General features: G+C 43.1%; 1 protein-coding gene across 1 annotated transcript in view; it reads left to right on the forward strand.

Annotated features, from left to right (window-relative positions):
* USP46 (ubiquitin specific peptidase 46) overlaps positions 1-20,450 on the forward strand; it is a 214,266-nt gene that overhangs the window by 104,666 nt on the left and 89,150 nt on the right. Inside the window, exon 8 of the mRNA XM_065545213.2 lies at positions 13,863-13,957. Coding sequence (XP_065401285.1) covers positions 13,863-13,926 — 64 coding nt within the window. The 3' untranslated portion in view covers positions 13,927-13,957. The remainder of the gene's footprint in view (positions 1-13,862; positions 13,958-20,450) is intronic.

The following is a 20,450-nucleotide window of genomic DNA, read 5'->3' on the forward strand; positions in this document are numbered from 1 at the left end:
GTCTGTTGGAGATTGCTTGAGGTCCACTCCAGACCCTGTTTGCCTGGGTGTCAGCAGCAGAGCCTGCAGAAGATAGAATATTTCTGAACAGCGAGTGTACCTGTCTGATTCTTGCTTTGGAGGCTTCCTCTCAGGGGTGTACTCCAGCCTGTGAGGTGTGGGGTGTCAGACTGCCCCTAGTGGGGGATGTCTCCCAGTTAGGCTACTCAGGGGTCAGGGACCCACTTGAGCAGAGAGTCTGTCCCTTCTCAGATCTCAACCTCCGTGTTGGGAGATCCACTGCTCTCTTCAAAGCTGTCAGACAGAGTCCTTTGCGTCTGCAGAGGTTTCTGCTGCTTTTGTTGTTATCTGTGCCCTGTCCCCAGAGGTGGAGTCTACAGAGACAGGCAGGTTTCCTTGAGCTGCTGTGAGCTCCACCCAGTTCGAGCTTCACAGCTGCTTTGTTTACCTACTTAAGCCTCAGCAATGGCAGACGCCCCTCCCCCAGCCTCGCTGCTGCCTTGCCGCGATATCACAGACTGCTGTGCTAGCAATGAGGGAGGCTCCATGGGCATGGGACCCTCCCTGCCAGGTGTGGGATATTATCTCCAGGTGTGCCTGTTTGCTTAAAGCGCAGTATTGGGGTGGGAGTTACCCGATTTTCCAGGTGTTGTGTGTCTCAGTTCCCCTGGCTAGGAAAAGGGATTCCCTTTCCCCTTGCGCTTCCCAGGTGAGCGATGCCTCGCCCTGCTTCAGCTCTCACTGGTCGGGCTGCAGCAGCGGACCAGCACCGATTGTCCGGCACTCCCTAGTGAGATGAACCCAGTACCTCAGTTGAAAATGCAGAAATCACTGGTCTTCTGTGTCGCTCGCGCTGGGAGTTGGAGACTGGAGCTGTTCCTATTCGGCCATCTTCACTCATTTATATGTCTTAAGCACTGTGTTAAGTGCTGAGAATACATTGATGATTGAGACCTGCATGGTTCCTGCTGTCATGGGGCTTACACTTCAGTTTTTTTTTTTTTTTTTTTTAATCCTCCTACCAACCCATTACAATCTGTATTATCCCTATTTTACAGGTGGGGAAATAGTCTCCAATAGGTTAAGCTGATTTACCCGAGGAAATGGCCTGGATTCAATATTTAATCTATACTCCATTATTAGGTATGTAGAATTTGAATTCCTTCCCACTCAGGATGCTTTGCAGCCCTTGGGAAAGTCACAATCTGTACTAAGATCCTCACTGTAGAGAAGGCAGTAGGAACAGGGTAGAGGTAAAGGAAGGGGCATGATGGGGGTCTCTGTTCAGAAACAGGAACCTGGCAGAGGCATTGGTGCCCAATAACATCCCTGTCACCCTCACCATTCAGGCACATGTCAGAGTCACCTACTGCAAGTCCTGGGGATTCTCCACACAAAGGATTGCTCTCAGCCTGGCTAGAGGGAGCATGAATGGGCCAGGGAGGGAATACTCCTGGGAGGAGGTCTCAGCCAGTGAGAGCAGAGATGGGACTGGAGGATAAATACCCTCAAGGGGCATGTCTTACACCATCTCCCAGAGTTCCCCTGCAGGATGAGCCTCAGTTGCCCACAGGAGTCACCTGCTCAATAATGCATGCTTCACTGCCTTCCTTCCCTTTCTTCTCTTATTTCTTCACTTCCTGGGATTGCCTCTAAAATTAACTACTTGCCCTCAAGTCCTTGTCTCAGGTCTGCTTCTGGGAGACTCCATACTAAGAAAGGCAGTAACGCTTCATATGCTAGCACCTTCTAGTGTAGACCCTACTATTTAATAGCCATATAGCCTTGGAAAGATCATTTAATTGAGAACTCAGTTTCTTTAGCCTTAGAGATGGGGAATAATATCTTCCATGCCTCCCTCATGGGGTGAATGTGGGGCAAGGATCAAATGAGAAAATGTCTTTGTAAATTATACAGTCCACAGAAACCTGGTGTAGAGTTGGTATACTTAGAGATTTTTCATGGTGTTGAAATGAAATAGTTAAAGTGCATGTGAATACCCAGTTCAAAGGCCACCTCAGGCTAGGTCCCCAGGGATGGGTCTTCTTAACAACATGCCCCAGATTGTGTGGTCAACCAGTGGCAGGGCTGGGGTTTCACACCAAACAATCTGGGACCAGAGCCACTTCCCTTGGCCACCTCACTACACGCCTCCCTGGAAGAGCAGAGCAGTAAGACTTGGGTTCAAGACTGAGCTCTGCTGTTCATTTACTCCTGCTTCTGTTTGCTCATCTTTAAAGTGGAGATTAATGATTACTATCTCTCAGAGTGGTTGTGAGAATTAATTGAAATAATGGACATGCAAAAGCTTTAAAAACTGCAAAGTATTATGCAAATATTATAATTTTGATGTGGATAACAGAGAAGATCCAGAAGAAAGAGAAGCCAGCGTGCTGACTTAGAGTGATGGGCATAGCAGAGGTGACAGAGAACAGCGGGAGGCTCACGAAACCCATGTCTGTTTCTTCCTGGGAACAGAGGAAGATTGCATTTCCCAGCCTCCCTTGCAGTTAGTAGGGACTCCTCACTGAGTTCTGGTCAGAGGGGTATAAGTGATGCTCACTTCTTCCAGCCTGCACCTAAATCCTCCCATATGCTCCTCCTTGCTCTACCTTCTTCCCTCTTCTGCTGATCAGATGCAGAAGTTCTATGTAACCCCAAGGCTCAGCTAGAAGGCAGCCCCCTCGGCTGCCTCCCCAGCAGTCAGATGAACTTTACAGGAGCAAGAAATACAGTTGTCTTCTGTGATGCCACTGAGAGTGGGGTTATTTGTGAGCATACCTAATTGAGCAGATGACAATATATACCTAGTTTTATTTTGTTTTCTTTTATTTTACTTTTTTGCCCAGACCAAATAGCAATCACATTCTAGAATTCAAGAGCACATCAGTTGGGTAGAGAATAGTTTTTTTTTTAAAAAGCTGACCAGAGATGAAATTCTTGCTCCATACTGTTTTAACTAACAAACAGGCCAACAAATAATCTGCTGTCGCTTTAACTTCACTTTCTAACAAAATGAAAAACAGGATTTAAAAAATAGTAATTCTTTGAAACTTTGGGGATACATGCTCTGGTATTAATCCTATTCCCAAATCTCGTTATCCCATGGAGAATCCCTGATACAATTTACAGGGGCTGGAGCTCTATTTGAAAAACAAAAAGTGCAATCATCTCTTTAGGATGGAGGTTTTTCCTGGGGGGAGGGGTGTGATTTGTGGAATGTGGTTTAAGTTAAGCTTTCGCAGTAGGGGTATTTCATATGAACAGGGATTATTCTCTTGGCTAAACCCTTTAGAAGGTCACTGTGATCAGCAGCAAAGGGCAGCATATCTATTTTAGGCACCAGGCTCAAATTTGGAATTGAAGAAAAGCACAAAATGAAACCTGCCCACTCCATGAAAACAAGGTTTTGGGAGGCAGACAAAACTGCGGGTCAGGAATCTCAGCTATCAAAATCACTGCAGCAACCTCTAAACAACCGAAAGGGGTTTGTCATAGAGTGAAATTTAAAGAGTGGAAATATAGCATGAGCCCGCTGAATCTCTGCGGCATTATGGTGGTTTACTTTATATTTCAGATTAAGAAGAGTTTCTGGGTTTAGCATGCAAGAACTGGGTTCTTTTTCTTGCTGCAGAATTTTTTTGGTGAATCCAAATGGTAGAACTTTATGAGAATCACTTTCCTTTCTGGGGTCTGAGAGATCTAGGAAATCTACTTTATTAGGCAGTTCATTAGTTCCTAATTGCAATCACTCAAATCACTTGCCCTCCCCAGATTTATAAACACATAGGCACTGTATTACCTGACAGAAACAGTGGCATCCTCTTCCCAAGCTCTCAGCAGTCCTAAGTTCTGGGAGGAGGACCAAGAAGATCTTTTGTTTGCACATCTCTCTAATCAAGTCTGCTGGTCCTGGGACTGTTTTCATTCAAGTCACATCAGTGAGGCGTCCCTTCTCTGCTTTCTCACTAACTTATCAACTAGGCTTCTTCTTTATGACAGTAAATGTATTGCAAGCTAGTTTAAGTGAAAGTGGGAGATTATTGATTCATCTGGATGAAAACTTGAGCTCTATATCCAGTTTCAAGTACAATTTGATTCAGGGCTCAAATAATGGCACCAAGATCCAATCTATCTTCCCTCTTTTCTTTTGTATCACTTATGTTTCCTTTTCTCTCTCTCTGTCTTTCAGCTGTCTTTCCTCAATTTTAGCTCAAGTGCCCAACTGGTTAAAAGATGGCTGTAGTCCTAGGTCTTCCAATATCTGAGGTTCAAGTTCATCAAGGAGCACCTGCTTCTCTTCTGGCATTTCCACAAAAGGTCTCATTGCATTTCACTAGCTCTGCTTAGAACTAATATTGCTACCTCAGACTAATCACTGTGGTGAGGAGTTTGAATGAGCCACTTGGCTTTAGTCACATGCTTCTTCATCTCTGTGCTTCATGGGGTGATGTCTTGGGAGCAGCGGGAGGGCTGGTGTGCATCTGAACCACATGACATAAGAATAGGTGAGCGTGGATTTCCAAAAAATAAAAATGAAAACAGGACCTATTATGGATACTGGATGACCCAAAATCAACAAATGCCCATTGCCATTCCTACCTAAACCTGTGTTCTACATTAAGACAACTGAAGTCTTTAATCCCCTAAATATTAAAGGGAGACCTCAATTTTCCCAATAGTTTTACTCTAGATAAAATTTGCTTGAGAAATTTTATCTAGAGTGTGAATCCAAGTGTCCTGGGGAAATAAAGTTTCAGATAAGAAAGATGTTTCTGGAAATACAGATATGCTGTTAGTATTGTCAACTTAAAAATAATCAAAATGGTCAGCATCAAATTTAAAGAAAATTTATTCAAGTGCAAAGTGTGAGGATGGACCACCCAGAAACATCAACTCCAAAGGAATAGAGTAAGGATTCACAAATAGGAAAGTTAAGGTTTTATTTATTTATATTGGCAGAGCCAGAGGGGTTTTTTTTAGCAGGCTTACAACATTATTCAGCCAAGGTTGTTGCATAGTTACAGCAATTTAATTGCTTATAGGCAGTTTTTCTATTTAGAAAGGGTACATTTAACTATTTCTTTTTTTTTTTTTTTTTTTTTTACAGAGGATGTAATAGTCATGAGTTTTCTATCATCTGGTCAGTTAATCTATAATCTGAGAACAGATGTTGTAACCACATTTGACTCAGATCAGAGTCACATCTTTCTCAAGACTTAAAGTGTTTTGGGGGCTCCAATGGCTTTTACATTATATTTATCTTCACAGCCTTGAACAAAAAAGGGTAGAAAGAAGAGGTGTTTATTGGGGGAAACCCACCCCTGGTATTCAACATGGGTCCTTTTCTATTTTCCCTAAGTGTCGGCTGGTCTGAGAAATAAAGGGAAAGAGTACAAAAGAGAGAAATTTTAAAGCTGGGTGTCCAGGGGAGACATCACATGTCGGCAGGTTCTGTGATGCCCCCCAAGCCGCTAAACCAGCAAATTTTTATTAGTGATTTTCAAAAGGGGAGGGAGTGTACGAATCGGGTGTGGGTCACAGAGATCACATGCTTCACAAGGTAATAAAATATCACAAAGCAAATGGAGGCAGGGTGAGATCGCAGGACTGGAGTGGAATTAAAATTACTAACGAAGTTTTGGGCATGCATTGTCATTGATAACATCTTATCAGGGGACAGGATTTGAGAGCAGACAACTGGTCTGACCAAAATTTATTAGGTGGGAATTTCCTCATCCTAATAGGCCTGGGAGTGCTAGGGGAGACCTGGGTTTATTTCATCCCTTATCTACAACCATAAAAGACAGACGTTGCCAAAGCAGCCAATTCAGAGGCCTCCCCTTAGGAACGCATTCTCTTTCTCAGGGATGTTCCTTGCTGAGAAAACTCAGTGATAGTTCTCCTATTTGCTTTTGAAAGAAGAGAAATATGGCTCTGTTCCACCCGGCCCACAGGCAGCCAGACTTTAAGGTTATCTCCCTTGTTCCCTGAAAATCACTGTTACCCTGTTGTTAAGGTGCCCAGATTTCATATTGTTCAAACACACATTCTCTACAAACAATTTGTGCAGTTAACACAATCATCACAGGGTCCTGAGTTGACATACATCCTCAGCTTATGAAGATGATGGGATTAAGAGATTAAAGTAAAGACAGACATAGGAAATCACAAGGATATTGATTGGAGAAGTGATAAGTGTCCATGAAATCTTCACAATTTATGTTCAGAGATTGCAGTAAAGACAGGCATAATAAATTATAAAAGTATTAATTTGGGGAACTAATAATGTCCATGAAATCTTCACAATTGAGGTTCTTCTGCCATGGCTTCAGCCGGTCCCTCTGTTCAGGGTCCCTGACTTCCCACAACAGGTGTTGACTCCAGCAGCTGTAATATCAGCATTTGTCCCTGGGCAGCGTGCTCAGCACATCCATGTGTTTCTATGCCCAACAGAGAAAAATGCAGACAATAGAAATGAGAATGTGAGATTGCCAGCTCCTCTGTGGATGGGCCAGGGACCCACTGGGAGTCAGGGATCCTTATTGACTCATTGTCCACTCACCAGCCTGCCACTCTGCTCCTGGATGGCCATTGTCTTCACTCTTTTTGAGTTTATAAAGACCTTGTGTTTCCTAAGATTTAGAAGCCTAAATGCATCACGTGTCATCTTTCGCTTACAGTTAGAATGAGTGGATAAGTTTTTCCTAAAATTGGTCTTGCTGCCTTTAAATTTCATTCCCATGAGAATGTAAGCTCCGTGTAAACAAGGAATTTTCCTATTTTCTTCCCTGTTGTATCCTTGGTATGTAGAAAAGAGAGGGCCTCGAATAAAATAGGCAGCCTCCCCAAATCCTCCAGTTTCTCCAATCTTTTCGGGTTTGAACCTGGAGGGCCATCACTGGGAAGGACTCTGGGAGGACTCTGGAGATGACAGTCACAGAGAAGGAGACAAGGCATCTACCAGCAGGACCCTAGCATGTACTGAAATCTGGAGGAGCCCTTTCAAGGAAGTGAACTCATACTGTCCTGGCATGTACCCACACCTCTCTAACAGTGGTTTCAAAGATGTGGAGTCCCTACCGAGTGAAGGTGGATTAGGGCCTCAATGGCAGACACAGAGTCTGGCTCTTTTGTGGACCTTTCAGTGATGACTTCTTTAAGTGTCCTAGAAAAACACTAGGTTAATAGGTAATACCATTCAGGACATAGGCATGGGCAAGGACTTCATGACTAAAACACCAAAAGCAATGGCAACAAAAGCCAAAATTGACAAATGGAATCTAATTAAACTAAAGAGCTTCTGCACAGCAAAAGAAACTACCATCAGAGTGAACTGGCAACCCACAGAATGGGAGAAAATTTTTACAATCTATACATCTGACAAAGGGCTAGTATCCAGATTCTACAAAGAACTTAAACAAATTTACAAGAAAAAAATCAACCCCATCAAAAAGTGGGCAAAGGATATGAATAGACTTCTCAAAAGAAGACATTAATACAGCCAACAGACATATGAAAAAATGCTCATCATCACTGGCCATCAGAGAAATGCAAATCAAAACCACAATGAGATACCAGCTTACACCAGTTAGAATGGTGATCATTAAGAAGTCAGGAAACAGCAGGTGCTGGAGAGGATGTGGAGAAATAGGAACACTTTTACACTGTTGGTGGGACTGTAAACTAGTTCAACCATTGTGGAAGACAGTGTGGTGATTCCTCAAGGATCTAAAACTAGAAATACCATTTGACCCAGCCATCCCATTACTGGGTATATACCCAAAGGATTATAAATCATGCTACTATAAAGACACATGCACACGCATGTTTATTGCGGCACTATTCACAATAGCAAAGACTTGGAACCAACCCAAATGTCCATCAGTGACAGACTGGATTAAGAAATTTGGCACATATACACCATGGAATACTATGCAGTCATAAGAAAGGATGAGTCCATGTCCTTTGTAGAGACATGGATGCAGCTGGAAACCATCATTCTCAGCAAACTATCACAAGAACAGAAAACCAAATACCACATGTTCTCACTCAAAGGTGGGAATTGAACAATGAGAACACTTGGACACAGAGTGGGGAATATCACACACCGGGACCTGTCATGGGGTGGGGGAGTGGGGAAGGGATAGCATTAGGAGATATACCTAATGTAAATGATGAGTTAATGGGTGCAGCACACCAACATGGCACACGTATACATATGTAACAAACCTGCATGTTGTGCACATGTACCCTAGAACTTAAAGTATAATTTAAAAAAAAAGAAAAAAAAACCCCACTAGGTTAATATGGCCCAAGAAATTGCAGGTAAACTGAAGAACAGCCTTGCTTCCAATAGAGAAAGTTCAGTTGAGTGTTTCTCCATGTCATATGGCCACTAGATATTCTCGCTCATGCAATCACTTATAGGTACCCACCCCTCTCTGACATCAATGGGAAGATTTACAGTTAATTCTGGCAGGTTGAAAACATTCACTTACCTCAGTCGACCACTTCATTCCCACCATCAGTGTACAATAAAGGAACAACCAAAGGCAAAATCACAGGAGGACACCAACCGAATAGTTAATGCCCTCTTTCCTAATTCCTTTCTCCACTAGGTTCTGAAAACACATGAAAACAGAAAAGAGGCTTTACAGCCATCTTTATCCCAGGCAGAAATTGGAGTATTTCTCTCTGGCAAAACCTATCAGTCAAGGAGAAAAGAATTAGTGGTATCAAGCTCTATCATACAAACAATTATTGATCTCTAGCTCGATATCATACCAGAGAAGCCCACCAGTCAACAGCCCTGTGCTCTCCATTTCCATTATTCCTCATTTTGTTCCCAAACTAATTTATGAGGACTTATAAAGATACAATAGGCCAGGTGTGGTGGCTCGCACCTGTAATCCCAGCCCTTTGGGAGGCCAAGGTGGGCAGATCACCCGAGGTCAGGAGTTCGAGATCAGCCTGGCCAACATGGTGAAACCCCATCTATACTAAAAATACAAAAAATTAGCTGGGCATGGTGGCACGTGCCTGTAATCCCAGTTACACGGGAGGCTGAGGCAGGAGAATCGCTTCAACTTGGGAGGCTGAGGTTACAGTGAGTCGAGATTGCACCATTGCACTCCAGCCTGGGCAAGAAAAGCAAAACCCCATCTCAAAAAAATAAAAAAATAAAGATACAATAGTCAGCAAACAGGCTGACAAAATGTAAACAAAATGTAAACTCACACTGGCTAAGGGGAACATGCATTTGGCTCACTCTTTCAATGGACAGTTCTAAAAGGGAATAGGGCAGTTAGTCTTTGCTCTTACTATGCCCATCTCCCCTAGTGATGGTTGCCATGGAATCTTCATCAGGACTCCGCTTCTGCAGATTTAGTGTCTGGCCTTGGGGGTACCTCAACAAAATTCCAGTAAGCTGTGCTTCTATTTTAACTGATGTTGCTCTGCTGTGTCTGTTACTATTAGCGTACACATTTCCGTTTCCATTACAGCTGATGAAGACACCTCTTGGGTACATTCTGTCGTGGGTTTTGACTTCTAACCCTACAATCCATTAGATCCCTAAAGAAGATTAAAGAGATGATGGAGGTTGATTTTAAAAAGAAAAAAATTTCATTGTAAGGGTTGACTTCTAAAGCTTTCCTGCCCCAGGGGGAGTATTACTTAGATATCTGTTTTGCCACAGAAGTTCCCATGAAGGAGCAAGGGTGATTTGCACTCTCTAGGAATCATGTTTTGGAACTTCAGAGTGCTCTCACTGAAGCAATGATGTGATTCAGCTCAACTCAGGGCACACCCTGTGCACTATACATTGACTATGTGGAAGCATAAAGCACATATATTTTCTTCTGAAAGCATGAGAAGACTCCTGTCTGATGTTTCTCAAATATCTAAACAGTACAATATGTACAGTAGCACATTTTGTCTTGCTACAAAATGGCCCAGCAAAGCAGAACTTTATGTCTTTATTAAAAATGGATAGGACAAAGAATTGTGTACACAAATAAGGTATTTTTAGTTCTGTACATACTCAGAACATATATTGAGTACCTATCATGTACCAGGCATTGTGCTAGGTGTTGGTGATACAACAACAAAGAAAACCTTTCCCTCCTCAAGGGGTTCCCAGTCTAGAGGGGAAACATACATGTACATAAGCACTTCACAATAACACACATTGATCGGTTTGTTTTCTTTCTTTCTTTTCTTTCTTTTTCTTGCTTTCTCTTTTTTTTCTCTTTCTTTCTTTCTTTCTTTCCTTTCTTTGTTTCTTTTCTTTTCTTTCTTTCTTTCTTTCTTTCTTTTTCTTTCTTTCTTTCTTTCTTTTTCTTTCTTTTCTTCTCTTTCTCTCTCTCTTTCTTCCTTCTTTCCTTTCTTCCTTTCCTCTTTCCTTCCTTCCTTCCTTCCCTCCCTTTCTCCTTTCCTTCTTTCCTTCCTTCCCTCTTTCCTTCCTTCCTTCCCTCCCTCCCTTTCTCCTTTCCTTCTTTCCTTTCTTCCTTCCCTCCTTCCTTCCTTCCTTCCCTCCCTCCCTCCCTCCCTTTCTCCCTTCCTTCCTTCCTTGCTTGCTTCCTTCCTTCCTTCCTTCCTTCCTTCCTTCCTTCCTTCCTTCCTTCCTTCCTTCCTTCCTTCCTTCCTTCCTTCCTTCCTTCCTTCTTTCCTCTTTCTCTCTCTCTTTCTTTTTTCTTTCTTTCCTTCTTCTCTTTCTGTCTCTGTCTCTCTGTCACCCAGGCTGGAGTCCAGTGGTGTGATGATGGCTCACTATAGTCTCCAAGTCCTGGGCTCAAAGCATCTTCTTACCTCAGCCTCCCAAGTACCTGGGATTACAGCCATGCATGATCATGGCCAGCTAACTTTTTAATTTTTTTGTTACCCATGCTTCAGGCAATGCTCCCACCTCAACCTCCCAAAGCACTGGGATTATAGGCGTGAGCCACCATGCCTGTCCAATACTTTCAAATTGGTTAAATTGGTTTATACAACATGCTGTAGAAGTACATGAAGCATCATTGAATTATTTCCACAGGGCTGGGGGTATGGTATGACATGTGGCAGGAGAATTAGTGGGCTAGGGTGGAGTATGGAAGCCTTCACAGAGAAGATTACTTGTAAGCTGAGAGCCAAAGGAAGAAAATACAGCCTGGCCAAAGTGGTGGCAGGGGAAAAGTGGGAGTGCCCAGAGACCACGTCTAAGTCTTACAGGCCATGCAAAGTAATGGCAAAAATCGCGATTACTTTTGCACCAACCTAATACTAACAAAAATCTATATTTTCACTTTTTATTCAGAGCAGAAGACAAATAAGATCATGTTTGTTAGGCATCCTGTAAAAATTGCCATTAGCCTAATCATGTGGCCTAGTAGCTAGAATACCCTTGGAAGATACAGGTGCAGCCACCTCAAGGAAGGAGTTGGCCCACCTGGATGGTACTGCTGGCCCTGACTGCCCTCGGGCATCAGAGGGGGACTTAGAAAATTTTGATGAAGGCAGCTGGGCATGGTGGCTCATGCCTGTAATCCCAGGACTTTAGGAGGCTGAGGTGGGTGGATCACCTGAGGTCAGGAGTTCGAGACCATCCTGGCCAACATGGCAAAACCCCATCTCTACTAAAAGTACAAAAATTAGCCGGGTGTGGTGGTGGGCATCTATAATCCCAGCTACTCGAGAGGCTGAGACAAGAGAATTGCTTGAACCCGGGAGGCAGAGGTTGCAGTGAGCCGAGATCACGCCACTGCACTCCAGCCTGGGTGACAAGAGTGAGACTCCATCTAAGAAAAAAAAAAAAGAAAATTTTGATGAAGGCACTCCAAGGTACAGGGCCCTCTGTAAGGCACTCCAAGGTACAGGGCCCTCTATAAGGCACAGGTCTAAGGACAGTGCTGCCCACAATAACCTCCTTGGTTTTATCCATATGGGGGTATGCAATTGACACAGCAAGCCATTGGCACTGCCTGAGATCTTGGCAAATCCTCACGTATGGGATACCACTATGGTGAGAAGGCTGCTTGGAAGTGGGCTGGACCCACAGCACAGGGATTCTGGAAGTGACTCTGAGGCAGAGATTTGCATGGAGGAGGTATAGTGGAGAGTGGTCTCAATATCAGCAAGTGTGGTGGCTGAGGGCAGTGGTAAGTGAAGCAAGTTTGGGCAGAAAGAGAAGCTGAACCAAGGCACAATGTAACAAAGGCCACAACTGATTCCAAGGGGAGATCTGGGGCTGGAGGACCTTTCAGATTTATCGCAAATTGAGGCAAAGTGGGTAAACTGTAACCCCACCCCTTTACCACACATCATTCCAGCCTTGTGTGGGATTGCCTCAGGGAGGGTGTGTGACCTTGGCTGAGATAATTCTCTTCAGCCAAGGACAGTTTCTGGTGAGAGACTCTGCTGAGAGCGGTCAACAGCCAACACTCCCAGGCACTATGGGAAGGAGTACTTCCTCTTGTGGTGGGGGATGGAGGGGTTGGTTTAATCATCACAGGCAAACTGTGAAATAGGGATTCTTTGTCATGAATGATGAAACATGACTATTAGGATAGTCACAGTCAAACCCGTGGATGATACATCTAAGAAACCCCAAGTTTGTCTTTTTGAATTAAATAGTAAGAATTTGATGCCTTGGAGGAGTGCGTGTGGGTGCCTGTGTGCGTGTGTGTCTCTGTGTGTGTGTGTGTATGTGTATTAGTCAGGGTTCTCCAAGGAAACAGAACCAGCGGAATGTGTGTGGGTGCCTGTGTGTGTGTGTGTACAGAGAGAAAGAAAGAGAGAGAGGAGAGAGATTAAGGCATTGTCTCAAGCAATAGTGAAGATTGGCAAGTTCAGAATCTGCGGAGTGGGCGGGCAGGCTGGAGACCTAGGGAAGAGTCACGGTCCTGAGGCCATGTGCTGGCAGAATTCCTGCTTGTTCTTGAGAAGGTCAGACTTTATTCTGTTAATGCCTCCACTGATTGGATGAGGCATACCCACACCCACACTAGGAAGCATAATCTGCTTGATATGGTTTGGCTCTGTGGCCCCACTCAAATCTTATCTCAAATTGTAATCCCCACATGTTGAGGGAGGGAGGTGAGTGATTGGCTCATGGAGGCAGTTTCCCCCATGCAGTTCTCATGACAGTGGGTGAGTTCTCATTTGATCTGATAATTTTATAAGGGCTTTCCCCCCGTGCTCACTCTCTCTCCTGTCACCTTGTAAAGAAGGTGTTTGCTTCCCCTTTGCCTTCTGCCATTATTGTAAGTTTCCTGAGGCTGCCCCAACCATGTGGAACTGTGAGTCAATTAAACCTCTTTCCTTTAATATAATATAAATTCCTGGGTAATTTATATTATCCAGTATCTGGTAGTATCTTTATATTAGGATGGTGCAAAAGTAATCGCGTTTTTTGTCCATTAAAATTAATAATTAAAGGTAATTAATTTTATGCTAACCTAATAGTAGTGTGACAATGGACTGATACACTGCTTTACTCAAAGTCTGTTGATTCAAATGTTAATATCATCTAAAAAGTACCTTCACAGATACATCTAGAATAATGTTTGACCAAATATCTGGGTACCATGGCCTAGCCAAGTTGACACATAAAATTAACCATCAATGCTTATATTAGAGAGGGGTGGGGGGAGTTGGGTTGTGGGACAGTAGGAGGAAGCAGTTTCATTGTCACTCTTCTGTCTCCTATTTTATGACCAAACATGTCACTCTCATATGCACCATGCCCCTGCTGGGACTGGGTAACTGGTTCCAGGGGCACGGAGTTCTCAGGAAGAGTAGAGTATGGATCCATCAGGCCTCTGCACAGTGCCAAGCAACTCAGGCAATTGAATAAACACTCATTTGCTTGTCTTTTTCAGGCCCCACTGTCACTGTACCTGGAGGTCTCCTCAGTTTATCCAGGGTTACACTTGGCTGGGGTAACTCAGTGATGAAGAGAAGCCCAAAGAGTGATGTAAGTATCTCAGATATAATCTTCCATCTCTCTTCCCCTGCCTCAACTAATGACCTATACACAAACTCCTTTCAAAATCCATGTGCATAGCATGTTCGTATTTTCCTTTTTTATCCTGTGGAAGCTTCAGATCTCCTGGTTGAACACTTATTTGAGACAAAAGCAAGACCTAGTAGTAGATTCATTTTTCAACAAAAAAATAACTTTTCTTAGTAGAACAATCCAGTTTACTTTTACATTTCGCCTACCTTCCAGTTTAATCACACTCTCCATAACCTATGAACACACAGAAGCCCCCAGGTAAACATGTGCATTTCTTATCCACAGAAAAATGCTTAGAGACCTTTTCAGCTAGAGTAATTGTGTATGTGGTTTAATTATTATTTTACAATATCTCAGAGTCATTTCTTGTTTGAATATTTTCTATCCATTAAGTCCAGCCTGGACTGGAGAAGAGAAAATTGTTCAGTGAAAAATTAGTAGCATTTCCCCTCCTGCATGGGGAAAGGGTGTACTGTTTGTGTGAGAGTCAGGGTTGGGGGATTGTCTGCCACTGTCACTTATCTTTGTGTTAGTAAGTTCCTTTGTTCCCTCTTAATGCTCTGCAAAGCTTTATTTATTTATTTATTTATTTATTTATTTTTGAGACGGAGTCTTGCTCTGTGGCCCAGGCTGGAGTGCAGTGGCGCGATCTCGGCTCACTGCAAGCTCCACCTCCTGGGTTCACGCCATTCTCCTGCCTCAGCCTTCCCAGTATCTGGGACTACAGGTGCCCGCCACCACACCCGGCTAATTTTTTTTGTATTTTTAGTAGAGATGGGATTTCACCATGTTAGTTAGGATGGTCTTGATCTCCTGACCTCGTGATCCGCCCGCCTTGGCCTCCCAAAGTGCTGGGATTACAGACTTGAGCCACTGCGCCCGGCTCAAAGCTTTTTTAATCTGAAGAAATTGATTTCTGCCTCTCCTCCTCTATTCTATTTCTCTGATTAAATAAAGCATTTGAATTTAAAGGAATTTCAGGGAGGGTATTTTTAATGTTTCTGTAGATTATATTGTTATAGACTGAATGTGTCTCCCCAAATTTGTACATTGAAATCTTAACTGCCAAGGTGATGGTATGAGGAAGCAAGGCCTTTGGGCATTGATTAAACCACAAGGGCAGAAGAACCCTCTTGGGTGGGATTAATACCCTCATAAAAGACCCAGACAGAGACCACTCACTCCTTCCACCACGTGAGAACACAGAAACAGGGCCCTCACTAAGCACCAAATCTGCTGATGCCTTGATCTTGGACTTCCCAGTCTCCAGAACTGTGAGAAATAAATGTTGCCTAAAAGTCACCCAGTTAATGATACTTTGTTACAGCAACCCCATGGTAAAACCCCCTCTCTAGTAAAAATACAAAAACTAGCTGGGTGTGGTAGTGCACGCCTGTAGTCCCAACTACTCGGGAGGCTGAGGCAGGAGAATGTCTTGAACCTGGGAGGCAGAGGTTGCAGTGAGCTAAGATTGTGCCACCGCACTCCAGCCTGGTGACAGAGTGAGACTCTGTCTCAAAAAAAAAGAAAAATCTAGTCTTTCTTCTGCCTCTGACCTGGTCCCACCCAACCTCTCTCCACAGGGCAGCAGAGTTTTCTAATACATCCTATTGTTCTTATTGAATTAAATGGTAATTGTGTGATGTGTGTGTGTTTGTGTGTGTGTGTGTGTGTGTGTAGGGGGTGCCTGTTGCAAAGGTATCGCCACCAGTGGATAACTGTCACTCCCATCTCCTTTCCTTTCCTCTCTTCTGCCTCCCATTGTGCCACATCGCAAGTGTGCTGCTTGCAGCCTTTCTATACTTTTCCATGGTTGTGCATTGCATAATTGGATGTTTCCTACCCTGGCATTCTGAAGGCAGGATTATGTCCCAACTGCTTTGGTGAGCCTCTCTGTAGCAGGCCCTCCTGGTTGTCTTCCCCCTAATTTTTCCAATCCCCCTTTCCCTCGTCTGTTTTCCACTATAGAAGCTGAAAAGGCCAGATACTCACTTTCCCAGCACCCTCCCTGTTTCATCTACCCTGTGCTAGGATGGCTGTGTGATTTGCTCCTGGTTGATTTGACATAAGGGGAAGTTGGCTGGTGGAAACTTCAGATAAATGTTTTTCTCTCTGATAAAAGTGGAGAGCACACAAGAGGAAACTTTGGTGTTCTTCTTCTTCCTCCTTTTGGATGTGGCATGAGAAGCTTGGGAGGGTGTGATACCTGGAGCTATTACAGCCATCTTGTGACCATGAGGCATTCAGATAAAAAGCCAACATTCTGAGGTTAGTGAAGGAGAAAGATAGCAAGAGGCTAGATGGAAACAGCAACATATTCCTGGGTCTGCTCCCCTCTGATTTTCTAATTAAATAAACAACTTGTCCTTAGCATTTAAACCACTTTTTTGGGAGTGCAGCTGTTTTCAGTCAAAAGCAGTCTTACCTGATGCACAAGCCACGTGCCTGGCACAATGGGGTTCAATATATATATTTATTGGATAAAGGAATGAGAATGAATAAATGAAGCTCCTACCTCTACTACACCTGCCTGCACTCCAGCCATCCTTGAGTGTTAACAGGACCTCACCTGGAAGACTTAAAGCCTGGGCTGGAATCATTTGAGAGGATGTTCACTTGCTTGGCTGATGCTGGGAAGGGCCAAACCTCTGGAGCATGGAACAGCTGGGGCTCCTTGGGCATCTCTCTCTGTATTTCTGTTGTTTTCCCACATGATCTTTCTAGCATTACAACTTCAAAGTAGCTAGACTTTTTACTGGGTGGCTGAGGGCTACAAAGGTGTGCACTTCACATGGCAGACAGAGGGAGAGAGAGAGCAAGCCAGGAGGAAGGTGTGTCTTTTATATGACCTAGTCTCAGAAGTCACATAGCATCACTTCTGTTCTACTGTATAGGGCCAAGCAGTCATGAGGCTCCCTAGCTGGAAAAGGAGAAGAAATGGATTCCCACTCTTGATGGAGAGGGAAGCATCTAGAAAAGCATGTGAAAATGGAAATTTTGCCATGGCCATTTTTTTTTTTTTTTTTTTTTTGAAAATCCAGTATGCTACAGTGCCTCACATGCATCTCTATTTTCGTATTGACCATCTTGACGTCATTAGTCTCTTTCATGTCTACCCTACTGGCTGAAAGGTGCAAGCACCTGGAGGTTTTAGTCTGTGTTTTATTCACCTTAGTATCTCTGGCACCTTTATGAAGATATGTTTAATAAATGCCTTATTCTAACTGCTCTGAACCTCATTTGTGTGTGTGGAGGGGGAAGCCTCAAGGGTGATGAGAATTTTGACTTCAGTTGCACGGTCCTTGCAGACTCTAACATTAGGAGTCTGCAGCTCTTTAGGGGGTAAGAGAATCACAGGTAAAGCTGGAGTCAATACTGACCAAGACTTGCTTTCCTACCTGCCATTCTCCTAGAGCATGCTGTCCTGGAGGACTTTCTGCAATGATGAAACAAGTGTTCTGGCCCTGTGCTGTCCAGTGTGTCATGTGTGGCTACCGAGCACTTGAAATGTGACTGATGTGATTGAGAAACTGAATTTTACACTTTATTTCATTTCAAAGGATTATAAATCATGCTGCTATAAAGACACATGCACATGTGTGTTTATTGCGGCACTATTCACAATAACAAAGACTTGGAACCAACCCAAATGGCCATCAATGATAGACTGGATTAAGAAAATGTGGCACATATACACCATGGAATACTATGCAGCCATAAAAAGGATGAGTTCATGTCCTTTGTAGGGACATGGATGAAGCTGGAAGCCATAATTCTGAGTGAACTATCGCAAGGACAAAAAACCAAACACCGCGTGTTCTCACTCATAGGTGGGAATTGAACAATGAGAACACTTGGACGTAGGAAGGGGAACATCACACACTGGGGCCTGTTGTGGGTGGAGGATGGGGGAGGCATAGCATTAGGAGATATACCTAATGTAAATGACGAGTTAATGGGTGCAGCACACCAACATGGCACATGTATACATATGTAACAAACCTTCACATTGTGCACATGTACCCTTGAACTTAAAGTATAATAAAAAAAATTGATTTCCGTTTAATTTTCAATCACATATGTGGCTAGTGGCTACCTTGTTAAACAGCTCAGCCCTTGAAAAGCAGGTTTGACAATTCTTTCCCTACTTCGCAAGACCAACCACGACTGGCCTTTCATCCCTCAGCAAAAGAAACAAAGCCACAAAGATTTTTTTGTGTCCCTTCCTGCTCCATGCCTCCCACCAAAACACTCCTTTAAATTCCTGAGACAGCTCTTAATTGCTGGTTTCAGCAATGTTTCTCTTCTATTCACATTCTGTTTTCATTTCACTGTTTTTGTACCCAGTGGGTGTTGACATATAAGGCTTTTTGTTCTCATTTTGTCTTCTATCTGGAAAAATAGTTCCTGATGTCTATTCTGTATCTCATACACTAATGCCATTATCCGTGTTGAAAGGCTTTAGATATTACTGAAGTCAGTTACCATTTTCATGCACTTTAATGAAACCGTCACTTAAACATTCCTGTTGTTGATTGTGTTCACTGAGAATCTTTAATCTGTCCTCTCCAGCCCCCTTGCTTAATCCCAGTTGTCATTCTCTGTATGTTTCCTGTTTGGTATGTCCTGTTTTTTATTAAACTGTCAGTGGAATGTTTTTGCTTTTATGTGGCTTTTGGAGAGTAATGAGTTTTGTCTTTTTCATAGTTTGGAAAGGGGGGTGGTGGTAATCTTAACTTTATTGACAAAAGTGTGTAATAGCTTTGTAACCTTGTTAGACCAATATGAAAGTAAAAATAAATCTGTTTTCTTCCCTAAACCCAGAGGTACTGCTGTGCAGAGAGTTCAGGAAGCAAGACGGGGGCCCTGGAGCATTTACATTTGAAAGGCAAACTTTATTTTCATAAAAACAAATGGAAAATTAGAATATGCAGTGCACTAGGGATCTAGGTTTTGTAGCAACGGCATTTAGACTGCTCTGAAAAGAAGCCACAGATTGCCTGGGGCATTTGTAGGAAATGATATTTGCAGGTCAGAACAATGTGATAGCATCAGAGCTGGACTTAACCCAGTGAATGGCAACTATACGCATGGAGAGAGAGATCGAGAGAGAGAATGAATGAATGAATGAATTTGTAGAAGACAGATAATTTGATATGTTTTATTCACTCTCATGCTGCCAGCACTCATCAGTTCATTCACCAACTGTTCAATATCAACCAACCAACCAACCAGAAAAGCTGCTCCCAACTTCCCTTCTCACAGAAATGATGAGATAATAAATGTTTATTGTTGAGCTGTATTGTGTCTCCTTACAACACTTCTGACCCCAAAGGTATGGAGGTTTTCCACACCAATCATCTATTTTCTGATTCTCTGGACACCAGCTGGGTGTTCAATTCAATTCCTATTATGAGTCAGGTACTGTATCAATGAATAAAATAGATTGAGATTCCTGCCATTCTGGAGCTGAAATTCCGGCATGGAGTTGGATGGGGGGGAGAAAGACAACAAAAGGCAATAGAGAAGGAAATCATAGTATGTAGTAAAACATAACACATGTTATGAAACAAGAAAATATAGAGCAGCATAAGGGATTGGGAAGGATGCAATTAAAACTGCAATTTAAAACATGGCAGTCAGGCTAGGCTTTCTTGAAATGATGATATTTCAGCAAAAACCCCAAGTGAGTGTAGATTAACACCTAGAACAGTGCCTGGCACAAAGGAGGTGCTTGGAAAATAAGTGTTAAATGATCAAACAAGCAAACTCTATCCATCCTTCCACTCAATTCATGTACCCTTCAGGTGAGCCTGAGATGAGCAGTAGGAATCTGCTGCCCCTCAGTGAGATCTCACTCCTTGATGATCTCTCTACAACAAACGTTTCCAGTGTTCAGGATTTTCATACATTTCAACTTCTGTTTGTAAGCCATTTTCATCAGGTATTCAACTGAGATTCAGTGACATGTTTTAAAGCTACAGGAAAAATTGGCCTTATTGAGTTTACTGAAACATGCATGTATACACAATTACTATATCCAACTGGTACTTTTTCAAGGCATGTGGAAGCAAATCCTGCAAAATACGTGCCTCTGTCCATTAAACTGAATATTGCATGTGTAGGGTCGGGGAGCAGGGGTGGGGGAAATTGGGGAGATTTGTGGAGATGCGTTAGAAAAAGCAAGCTACCTTAGCTTCATGATTTTGCATGGGGCCAATCCTGTGGGAGGGTTTCATTAATGAACATTCTCCATGGCACTAAAATTATTTAATTTCATGGTGATCTTGCAGTTCTTGTTTTAAGACTTGAGGCACAATGAAAGTAGATCACTTGTCTGAGGTCTTCCAGAGTGAAAATGCTAAAGCCAGTAAAACGTTGTATGTTGTCAGAAGCCTAAACTCTCGTGTTAGATCCAAATGGACTGAGTACAGAGGACTTGGAGTTGACT

This window comes from Macaca fascicularis, chromosome 5 (assembly GCF_037993035.2).
Source record: "Macaca fascicularis isolate 582-1 chromosome 5, T2T-MFA8v1.1".
NCBI lineage: Eukaryota > Metazoa > Chordata > Mammalia > Primates > Cercopithecidae > Macaca > Macaca fascicularis.